Genomic DNA, 12,587 nt, shown 5'->3' on the forward strand with positions numbered 1-12,587 from the left:
TTATTAATGGCCAATCAGTGGCGTTTATGTTCACTCACCGCTTTTTATCTTTTGGTGAGTTCTATCATGCTCAGAATTTTGTGAGATTGTAATGAATGAGTGCAGTTTTTCATGCTTGGCAAGCAGTCACACATTGACACATAGATAGCCAACTACTACAATATATGGGTCATTCTTTAGAAATTTCTCCTATATTAAAATATATAATGAAAACAGTGGTCCCCTGGAGTTGTATCACTGGTGTACCTTTTAACAAAAAAAAAGGTAATTTTGATCTAATCAACCTGACTTCCTTTTTCCTATTCCTATTATTATTATTAAGGCCCAAAATATTTTCACTCTCTCTTTTCAGTTATCAGAAATGTTCTTATTTATCTGCTGATTTCTCATGAAGCTAGTTGACATCAATGTTGTGACCTATTTATTAGGGGATTCTAAAAAACCCCAACTAGGTTTCACTTTATTTAATTTACAAAGTAACATTGCATATGCATATCTCCTAACTATTAGTATAGTTGTCACAAACACACCCGCCAGATCACCGTCTCCCACGCCAATCACCCGCTCATCATCCCAGGGAATTCTAGCCACCTGTTCACCACACCTGTCAGTAATCACTTCAACCCCATATATACACCGAAAGCCCAGTCGTTCTTCGGCTGGGATTGAGGTTACCTCCACAAGCTTCTGTCTGCGCTATCTCTAGCGATCTCCTGAGGAATAACCCTTTCTGAAACGGACTTCCTGCACTTGAGTATTCGCATTGTGTTTTACTTTTGTTTTGAGCTGATGTTTGCTCGGCGTTATGCCACTCCTGAGTTTAATTAAAACTATTCAAGTGTTCTCCTGTCTGCCTGCCTCATCTCTCCTCAAATCGTGACAGAATCCCAGCCCTATAAAGACGAAATGGAGGAAAGCACTAACGCGGAAACCACCAGCTCGCCGAATCCACTGCACGAGCTCGCCGCGGCTATCCACACGGTTATTTCCCGACCCACTGCAGCTCCCGCATGTCCCATCGCTCGACCATCACCATACTCCGGTGAGAGAGAGACTTGTAACGGCTTTGTGCTCCAATGTTCCCTGTATTTGGAGTCACAGGCTCACCAATTCGCCTCCGAAGCGGCTAAAGTGACCTTCATAATCGCACTATTGCAAGGACGAGCGCTGCAGTGGGCGGAGGCTCTCTATTCCGCCCGAAACCCAGTTGTCAACTCTGCTACAAACTTTTTGGCTCATTTAAAGGAGTTATTTGGACCCATTACTTCACTTCTGTCTGTACATGATGAACTGTTTAACCTCCGGCAGGCAGACGCGGGTATTCATGATTACGCCATCCGATTCCGAACTCTGGCGGTGGCTAGTGGCTGGAACGAGCCGGCGCTGCTTTCTGTATTCCGCCGGGGATTACAGCCGACGCTTCACCAACAAATGGCGATTTACGACGATACAATGGGACTAGAAACCTTCATCAACAAAACGATCCGTATTTCCCAACATCTCAATGCCTGTACTACGTCCCGTCCACCGCCAGAGCTGCCTACCTCACCATCACAGAATCCATCCGACGAACCCATGATCACGGACACCTATCATCTCACTCCCTCCGAACGCACCCGCCGACTTGCTACCAACCTGTGCCTGTACTGTGGACAGCCGAATCACCGCCTCAACACCTGTCCTGTCCGACCCCCGCGCCCGACGGTGAGTACGATTCGTTTCACTCCCCAAGTAACCAATCTACCGCATATATCTGGTCAATTAATCCATGCAAACCGACTGTTCCCAGTATACATCCTCGTGGACTCCGGCGCTGCCGGAAACTTTATATCCTCTAAGACCCTCCGCAGATACCAGATTCCTTCTCACGCCAATGACACCACCTACCGCATCAGCACCATCCAGGGAACCCCGCTGGGCCGGGGCCACGTACACCGCACCACACCACCGCTCACCCTCCAGATCGGTCTGCTTCATTTGGAGGAACTCCAACTCCTCGTCCTGGAGAACGCTGTGGTGGATGTCGTGCTCGGGAGACCCTGGTTGGAATGGAGATCCGGTGAAATCCTAAAATGGAGTACTTCCTGTTTTCAACACTGTTTGAAAGATCTACCCCTGCCTGTTTCTAATCCTCCTTCCATGCCCGTAGGATCCACTTCAGTGGAAAGCCCGGAGCCCGAGCACGACACCCCAATCCCCGAACCCTACCAGGATTTCCAGGATGTGTTCAAGTCGGCGGCCACTCACCTTCCTCCACACCGGCCATGGGATTGCGCCATCGACCTACTGCCAGGTGCCAAGATTCCCAAAGGCCACGTATACCCCTTATCGGTCCCGGAGAGGGCGGCGATGGAGGAGTACGTGGAGGAGGCCCTCAAGCAAGGTTTCATTCGCCCATCTACCTTGCCAGCCGCATCCAGCTTCTTCTTCGTAGATATCACCATCTCCTCATTTACTCCCCAATCTGCCACTTTACACCGCACTTCCACGACTACCTCAAGTCCCTGCACGCCTTGAGATATCACCATCTACACCTCAAACTGGAGAAATGCCACTTCCACCAATCCTCCGTTCACTTCCTGGGCTACATCGTCACCCCTGCGGGCCTCGAAATGGATTCCCAGAAGATCCGGGCAGTGCAGGAGTGGCCGAAACCTACTACCATCAAGAAAGTACAACGCTTTTTAGGATTCGCTAACTTCTACCGTCGATTCATACCTGCCTATAGTAACCTGTCTGCTCCCTTAACCTCTCTCACCCGTTCCTCCAACAGACCCTTCACCTGGACCCCCGAGGCTCAACAAGCATTCCAAACCCTGAAAGCCGCTTTCTGCACTGCCCCTGTACTCCATCACCCAGACCCCAACAAGCGCTTCGTGGTCGAGGTGGATGCGGCTACCCTGGGAGTCGGTGGCGTCCTCTCCCAGTGGCATGGCGAGCCTCCCTTACTCCGTCCGTGTGCGTTTTTCTCCCGCAAACTGTCCCCGGCGGATCAGAACTACGACGTGGGCAACAGGGAACTCCTTGCCATCAAACTCGCCCTGGAGGAATGGCGGCACTGGCTGGAAGGATCCCAGTTCCCCTTCGAGGTTATCACAGATCACAAGAACTTACAGTACCTCAAGAAAGCTAAACGCCTGAACTCCCGACAAGCCCGTTGGTCCCTGTTCTTCACCCGATTTAATTTCACCATCTCCTACCGGCCTGGCTCCAAGAACGGCAAAGCCGACGCACTCTCCCGTATCCAACAACCTGATCCGGTACCCGACTCACCCGAACCCATTCTTCCTCCTCATGTCTTTGCAGCTCCTATAGTGTGGGAACTGGAGGACCAGATCCGTGCCGCCTGGCAGGTACCGAACCCTCTCCATTCTCTCCCAAAGGTTCTGGTGGCCACGGATGGCCCAAGACGTCACTCGGTATGTTCGCTCCTGCCCAGTCTGTGCTATGACCACCACACCTCGTCGACTCCCGGAGGGCAAGCTCCAACCTCTCCCCGTACCTGAGCAGCCCTGGTCCCACATCGGCATTGACTTCGCCACCGACCTGCCTCCCTCTGACGGTCATACCGCTGTTTTGATAATAGTAGACCGTTTTTCTAAGATGTGCAAATTTGTACCTTTACCTGGTATTCCCACAGCTCTGGACACCACTCTGGCCCTCTTCAACCATGTCTTCCGAAACTTCGGACTACCCGAAGACATTGTGTCAGACCGAGGCCCTCAATTCACATCACGGGTATGGCGAGAGTTCTTCCGTCTACTTGGGGTGACGGTCAGCCTCACCTCCGGGTACCATCCCCAGGCCAACGGCCAGACGGAACGCAAAGTCCAGGAGCTTGCCCGCTACCTACGCGCTTACTGCCACCAGAACCAGAACAGCTGGAACCAGTACCTTCCCTGGGCCGAATATGCCCAGAACTCGCTCCGCCAGACCACCACCGGGCTCACCCCATTTCAATGCGTGCTAGGCTACCAACCTCCTCTGTTCCCCTGGTCGGGTGAGCCCTCTTCGGTTCCAGCGGTGGACTACTGGTTCCGGGAGAGCGAGAGGGTATGGGACTCAGCCCATGTCCAACTCCAACAGGCAGTGCGACGCCATCAACACCAAGCGGATGTCCGGTCACCTACACCCATCTACCAGCCGGGAGAATTGGTCTGGCTCTCCACCCGGGACATCCGCCTTCGCCTGCCCTGTAGGAAGCTGAGTCCCCGGTACATCGGTCCTTTTCCCGTGGTCCGGCAAATCACTCCTGTCACCTACCGGCTCCAACTCCCCCGTCAATATCGCATCTCACCTTCCTTCCATGTGTCACTACTAAAGAAATACACTAATCCTGTTCTTCCTCCCTCCACAGACCCGGAACATCGGCTGGGATTGAGGTTACCTCCACAAGCTTCTGTCTGCGCTATCTCTAGCGATCTCCTGAGGAATAACCCTTTCTGAAACGGACTTCCTGCACTTGAGTATTCGCATTGTGTTTTACTTTTGTTTTGAGCTGATGTTTGCTCGGCGTTACGCCACTCCTGAGTTTAATTAAAACTATTCAAGTGTTCTCCTGTCTGCCTGCCTCGTCTCTCCTCAAATCGTGACAATAGTGTTAGTAGATTATTAGTAGACTGGTAGAGTTAGGGTTAGAATCAGTTGATATATTCTTGAAAGGTTGCCTGTAGTTAGTCACTGGTGTTACTGTACTGTTTTTTGTTTGTTTTGTTTTTTTCTCACTAGTAACACCAGCGACAAAAAATGGTAAATGTGGTCTTGAAATAATTGCACAAAAAAAGCAAAGAAAACAAAATAAACAATCATAAGTAAGGAGTCATTTCTATGTATTAATGAGGTCAAAATAATCTAATAATGTGGTCTATGTTTAAATGAAAATTTAATAACAATCTACTAATGTGGTCTGTTTAAATAAATAAAAGTAAATGCATTTAAGCCATCTTGCCATACCAAAAGTGGATGTTTCTGTAGAATGACCTATATCACAAAACTTTAATAATTTCTGAAGCACAGCCACAGCGTGACGTGATCCTGCAACCAAACCTCAGACAAAGGATTTTGGTATGGAAACAATTATTAAATATTTGTATAGGCTGCCACACCAAGTTATGCACAAGTACTTTCTTTTCTGGTTAATTTAACTGTTTTTTTGTGAACATATATGGTTTAATAACAAATAACCGCAGCAGTTTACAATAAGGTTCCATTAATTACCTGTAGTTAATGTATTAAAGTGTATTAGAGTATTAGTTAATTATTGTAAAGTGTTAGCCAAATAATGTATTTTGAGCTACTCATAATAATGTATTTTAAAACTACCTCAGCTTTCCACTAAATGTGGAAAAATATCTATCTATTGGACTAGACTTAATTATTACTAATTTATTATTACTCATAAGCCTAATTTATGATCTTTACACAGATATTAAACTAAACTGTATCAATGACCTAAGCTGAACAAAGACAATATTGTGTTTTTTTTTTTTTTTTATTATTATTATTATTATTATTATTATTATACTATTTAACAGTAATGAAAGCAATAGTCAAAAGTTAAATGCATGACTGACATCTAGAGGACATTCTGAGTAAAACCATTGTTAAGAAGAAAGACATGGAAAGTACAGCTGATCTTTATACTTTAGTTTAAAAAACGAAAGCTCAGCATGTTTCAAAAAAACAACAAAGAGCAACAAATCACTGTGCATGTGTTTATTATTCCATCATGACTGTTTCTTTATTCTTGTCGAGAGGGACAGGAAAGTGACGTCCTGGTTTCCTGGAATACCCACTTGACCTGCTAATTTAAAGCAACACTACACACAATGTTCATAATAATTTAGTGAGCTGAGTGGGTGAGTGACTCAGAAATAGAGAGATGTGGCTCACTCTGTATTTTTCTTTATACATGTCATTTAACTGTATATCAGCAGATTCGGTCCTCAGATCAGGAACCTGTTTGCTAAAGGGACACTTCGAGTTGAATGGAATGTACAAGGATGGAGATTTTATACTCGGAGGCCTGTTTCATGTTCACTTCTTCACAGTATTCCCAGATCTGAGCTTTAGAATGGAACCAGAACGACCATACTGTGAAAAGTGAGTTAGACTGACTGCATGAATACAAAAGTAGTTATGACCCTAGTCATCCTAACGAGTCATCAAATGTTGTGTGAACTCTGATGTATTATTGCTTGGTTTATTTTGTCTTTTTTTTTTCTTTTTTTTTTTTTAGATTTAACATGGAAGGTTTCCAGCATGCACAGACCATGGCTTTTGCAATAGATGAGATCAATAAGAATCCAAGCTTGCTGCCTAACATCACTCTTGGTTACCATCTTTATGACAACTGTGTGATGCTAGGAATGGCGTTCCGGGCTGCAATGTCCTTAAGTAGTGGAACAGAGGAGTTCTTCACTGACCTCAACTGCACTGGTCCTCCTCCAGTGATTGGAATCGTTGGTGATGCTAGTTCAACTCCTTCTATTGCGATTTCCAGTGTTCTGGGGCTGTTTCGAGTACCTATAGTAAGATGGGATGAAAAAAAGTAAAAATGCACTTCACGCTTATTTCATTTAATTAATTTTTTTTTTTCTTTCTTTCTTTCTTTCTTTCTTTCTTTCTTTCTTTCTTTCTTTCATTTTTTCAGTTTTTTTGTCCTTGGTAGCCATATTTATTTAAAATGGAAGGCAGTGTTCTTGGGCTGTTAAGAATAACTATAATGAAATGGAACAAAAATATGTACTTTTCACACTTATTTCCTTTTTTTTCGTTTTCATTCTCAGTCTTTTGTAGCCATAATTATTTCCTCACTTGGTTTATTTATGAAGCACTATATATACAGTTTATACAATCAAAAATACAGAAAATAAAGTAATATTGTGAAACCTTATTGCAATTTATATTATTGGTTTCCTATTTTAATATACTTTAAAACTGAATTTATTTTTGATATGCAGCGCTGAATGTTCAGTCTCATTACATCAGTCTACAGTTCTTAGTTGTGCTGCTTCATATTGGTTTTTGGAACTTTTTGTTTTTGATACTTTTTCTTTTAAACTTTTTTTCTTTCTTTTTTTTTTGATGAATACAAAGTGAAAAAGAGCAACATTCAAAATAGAATACTACTATGACTTTTTCATGTATTCATTTAACATGAAAATAAAAATAAATATTCTGATCCCAAAACTTGAATAGTATTGTATATTGTAACACTTTTTTTTAATTCTTACAACTTTATATTAAAAAGAGAATATGAAAAAAAAAGTAAGGTCCCAAAAAATACGAAACAGAACAAAAGTTACCAACACTGATTATAAATCAGCATATTAACATGATTTTTGAAGGATCATGTGACACTGAGTAATGATACTGATCACAGTATTCAACTTTGATCACAGAAATAAATTATTTATATGGTTGTTTATTATGCCTTCACCTCTCCCTCTCTCTCATCCTGATTAGGTTAGTCACTATGCCACCTGCTCCTGTCTGAGTAACAGGAAAAAGTACCCCTCTTTCTTCAGAACAATCCCCAGTGATGCCTTCCAAGTTCGAGCTATGGTTCAGATCTTGAGGTATTTTGAATGGACCTGGGTTGGTCTGCTCTACAGTGATGATGATTATGGCATCTATGCTGCTCAATTGTTTCAGCAAGAAATGCAGCTGTTTGGATATTGTATTGCCTTTTCTGAAATTCTGCCCAATGATCACAACACTAAAGATATTCAGCGTATAACAGGAGTGATTCAGGCCTCTACAGCTAGTGTGGTGGTTGTTTTTGCCCTTTCATCCTATCTTCTGCCTTTGATGGATGAGGTGGTTTTGCAGAACATGACAGGCAGACAGTGGATTGCTAGTGAAGCGTGGGCCACATCTCTTGAATACCACACTCCACGTTTTCTACCTATCCTGGGGGGCACACTGGGCATTGCTATCAGACGTGGGGAAATTCAGGGGCTTCATGATTTCTTGCTACAGCTTCATCCCAGCAATGATCCAAAAAATAATATGTTGAGGAACTTCTGGGAGAACATGTTTGAGTGCAGTTTTGAAACTGGGGACATAAAGTCAGATGGAGAGCATTTGAAAAAAGTGTGTACAGAAAAGGAGGATCTGAGCAACACAAATACAACTTACACTGATGTTTCTGGATTGCGGGCATCATATAATGTCTATAAGGCGGTTTATGCACTGGCACATGCACTTCATGACCTGATGCAGTGTGAAGAGGGGAGAGGACCATTCAGTGGGAACAAATGTGCTGATATGACAAGCCTAAAACCCTGGCAGGTAAGACCCACAAGTGTAGAGGTAATTCTCTGTGGGCATATTGAAGAGTTGAATATGGAAAAGCAAAACATGTGTTCTACTTTAATTAAAATTTCAGATAAAAATATAACACCTGTTCTGTCTACAAACTGTACAGCTGGTTCACTACCTACAGGAAGTCAGCTTCACCACAGGTTTTGGTGATCATGTGTCATTTGATAAGAATGGAGATGCTCTGCCCATCTATGATGTACTGAACTGGCAGCCAAGCTCTGATGGGTCAATAGCAGTCCACAACGTCGGTGTAGTAAATGAAGGCATGGCAACAGGGATGGTGCTCACACTGGATGAGAAAGCAATATACTGGAACTTTGAGGCAAAAAAAGTAACTAATATTGCATGACAAATGTCATCCTTTTTGCATATAATCTATACTGTACTTTTTAAATAAAGTAAAGGCAAATCGTGTCATTATGTAAAAGAGGTAACAAAAATTATTAAATAACAGATGATTCCTCTTTAAGCCCCCACGGTCTGTGTGCAGTGAGAGCTGCACCTCAGGCACTAGACGAGCCACAAGAAAAGGCCTTCCTGTCTGCTGCTTTGACTGCCTACCGTGTGGAGATGGAGAGATTTCTAATACTACAGGTAGAAGTCATATTTCACATTTTTATATCATTTGAAAGGGAATTTTCTCTTAAACTTTATTTTCTTCTTTTTATTGTGTTATAAAAGATGCTATTGAGTGCACAGAGTGTCCAGAAGACTTTTGGTCGAATCCAGATAAGGATCAGTGTGTCCCCAAAGAAGTAGAGTTTTTATCCTATGAGGAACCTCTAGGGATCTCTCTGACCACTGCTTCCCTGCTTGGAGCCTGCTTCTGTGTTCTTGTGATGGTCATTTTTGCTCTTCACCGTAACACTCCTATAGTACGAGCCAACAATTCAGAGCTCAGCTTCCTGCTGCTGTTGTCACTCAAACTGTGTTTCCTGTGTGTGCTGCTGTTCATTGGACGGCCAGAGTTGTGGACATGTCAGTTAAGACATGCTGTGTTTGGTATAAGTTTTGTCCTGTGTGTCTCCAGCATCCTGGTCAAGACTATGGTAGTAATAGCTGTGTTCAAGTCATCTCGACCAGAGGGTAAAGGAGCAATGAAATGGTTTGGAGCAGCTCAACAAAGATGCACAGTTCTGGTCCTAACAGCACTTCAGGTTGTGATATGTGCAGTCTGGCTATCAACTGCCTCTCCAACACCACATAAAAACAACCAGTATATCCGCTCTAAAATAGTATATGAATGTGCTATAGGATCAGTGGCTGGTTTTTCTTTGCTGCTGGGATACATTGGACTATTGGCTGCAATAAGCTTTCTGTTAGCCTTCCTGGCAAGAAATCTTCCAGATAATTTTAATGAAGCAAAGTTCATCACTTTTAGTATGTTGATCTTCTGTGCTGTGTGGATTGCATTTGTTCCAGCATATGTGAGTTCTCCAGGGAAATATGCAGTTGCTGTGGAGATATTTGCCATTTTGGCTTCTAGTTTTGGATTACTGGTAGCCATATTTGCCCCAAAGTGCTACATCATCCTTTTACATCCAGAGAGAAACACTAAAAATGCCATCATGGGAAGAGAAGCACAGAAGAAATAAGTCTTGCATTGCAGTAATGCAAAAATGTAACATGCAGACTTTTATGTACTTCTTTGCTTCACATGTTTATCACTCTTAAGATTATTCAAGTAAAAAAATAATAAATGAGAATAGAACATTTGTCAGAACAGCCTGAATAGAGATAAATCAATAAAAATAAATAAAGATTAATCTTATTGTTCATATCCTTTAATGTTTTACATATACTTTGAAAGCACACACACATACACACACATTATAAATGTGTATATATATATATATATATATATATATATATATATATATATATATATGGGAGTTGATGGGCCACTGCTGTGCTTCATCATGAAAGCAGGATTCAAGCAGGACTGTTAACCAGCTCAAGAATGAAAATCATAGCTGGAAACAAACATTTTATGGAAATATGACTTGGCATCCAATGAGTTAAATATTCACCCATGCTCACTCTTCAATGGTAAGTCACAATGGTAGTGCATCAGTGTAAGAGTTTATCTGAGGATAGTCAAAAACATGCCAAAGTTTGTCTTATATAACCTCGGTTAGGTGATGTCACTTGATTATGTGCACCTGGAGGTTACAAATAGGCATGAATTGGAAACATCCTCAGGTTAATTTTTGTCTAAAAAGGACTTCCAGTCATGCTTACAGTCTATCACTGATGCTCAGCATCTTATACGTAGTCAAGTAACGAAGAGTTTAATAATGGAAATAAGAATACCAGCGCCTGGAAGTGTCTAGACCCCCAGGATTGTGTAGTGTGTGCACAAGCATCAAAGAGGTTTCAGAAATAACACCACCAGGATCTGAACCACATAGAAATGGAACAGAGCCCCTGTAGCATAACTCCTATTTGCCCCTTGGATGAAATTCCCTGTCTGTGAGCCACAACTCAGCTGCCATGTGACCTAGAACTCTCTGAAATTAATGAACAATCATTTTATGGACTAATTTGATTTTCTTTAGGGTGTTTAGAGTGAATTGACGCATGCCGGAGACAGTTATGCCCGCATCAAGACCAAATACCATATAACCCCTAAAATCTCCTTGAGTAGGAGAGAGAACGTTGAGTCTCAACCCCAGAGATTCAAGATGAACTAGGACAACATGATGTCGAAGCACTAGCTCTTGACCATCATCTATGGCAACAAAAAAAACAGCCTTTCTCCTTCTCAACCCTGTAGGCCTCTCCGCTTCTTTCAAGATTTCAACCAGGAGGTTATAAAGTCTTGGAAGTAGCCTTTTTCTGTGTGTATCACAAACGTGGTGGCTGCCAATCTATGCTATACCAGCCATCAAATAAACTCTTGCGAATAATCGCTCACCCAGTTTGGCTCCGTCTGGACGTCTTGTCTCCTACTATGGTCCAAACCATGTTGGATTACTTCCAGCTTAATTGGAAAATCTTACATGGCCCCTGGACACACTGCATTCTATGGGCATGCTCCAAGCGTATCAGTAGAGCTTCTCAGGGAGCTGGATGAAGAGGAAGTCCTCATCAGGCTTAAGCCTGCCCTGATTTACATGAAGTTTAGAATGTGGAAACAAGAGTGAAGGGAAAAACAGCACAAACGTACAAAAATGTAAACATGAGATATAAAAAAATTGAATTATAACCAAGGAAAACATGATTTTGTGTGCAAGTCAGATAATTTTGTACTAATATTTTAGGTTTGTGAAATTTAGTTTTAAATGTGATTGCAGTTTTTATTCATGCTTATTATTTTTTTACAGGTGTTATTAAATATTTGATTTGCACTCCTTTTTTTTTGACCATTTATTTGTGACCATTGTTTGCTATTCTGAAAATTGTTTGCTTTCATTTTTAAAATTTGGGCAATATAATTTTTTTTTTTTTTTTTTTTTTTTTTTTTCTTGACTGCAATTCATTTGGTATTCTGATCCCATAGTTTTGGGTCATCATTGACTTTCCTAGTAAGAAAAGAAAATACTATGGAAGTCAATGGTGACCTGAAAATGGCTTAGTGTAAGGAGGAGGCGGAAGCCGATTGCGATTCCATGTGCGGATGTTTATTGGAAACACACACACAGATGAGGATGGTCAAAAACAAGCAAGGGTTGGTAACAGTAATATAAGTCCAGAAGGCAAACATACATAAAGGGGAATCCGTGGGCAAAGTCGAATGGAGGCAATGGTCAATAACAAAGTTCAGTAGTAATCAGTTACCGTAACAAACAAGGATGATCCGTGAAGCAGTGAGTCGAATAAGCAAGCAAAAGGTCATACACAATAGTAGTCAGTAGTACAATGGAAAACGCTTGGTAAGGCAGACAGGCTGGCAATACTTCGCGTAGAGCACCTGGTGCTCTACGGTTAAATAGCCCTAACCCGGAAGTAGCAGCAGAGGGCGCGGCTCGGGTCAGTACTCGGGAGAGGGCTCCCTCTGCTGGCTGGATGTTACACTTAGTGGTGAACTATTCCTTTAAGGCAGGTTTTTCTTTTTATTGATTGGAACAAATAAATGCATAAAAAAACATTCTTAGTGAATATTATTAGTAAACATTGTCAAGCAGAAGATTTTAGCTGAAAAACCAATTGTTTCTAAACAGCATATTTAAATAAGCCTGTAACTAATTTCCATTCAATTGCATAGCAATTAACTTTGCATGCATACATTTACCATTATTCTGTTAGTACTTTTGCCT

General features: G+C 42.2%; 1 protein-coding gene across 1 annotated transcript; it reads left to right on the top strand.

Moving 5' to 3' along the window:
* Positions 1-5,881: 5,881 nt before the first annotated feature.
* LOC122322895 (extracellular calcium-sensing receptor-like) lies at positions 5,882-9,923 on the top strand. The gene is made up of 6 exons (XM_043216494.1): positions 5,882-6,102; positions 6,239-6,530; positions 7,468-8,295; positions 8,432-8,659; positions 8,799-8,922; positions 9,010-9,923. Exons 1-6 carry the CDS (start codon positions 5,882-5,884, stop codon positions 9,921-9,923), a joined length of 2,607 nt encoding a protein of 868 aa, XP_043072429.1.
* The last annotated feature ends 2,664 nt before the right edge of the window (positions 9,924-12,587 follow it).

Source organism: Puntigrus tetrazona, chromosome 18 (assembly GCF_018831695.1).
Source record: "Puntigrus tetrazona isolate hp1 chromosome 18, ASM1883169v1, whole genome shotgun sequence".
NCBI classification, from domain to species: domain Eukaryota; kingdom Metazoa; phylum Chordata; class Actinopteri; order Cypriniformes; family Cyprinidae; genus Puntigrus; species Puntigrus tetrazona.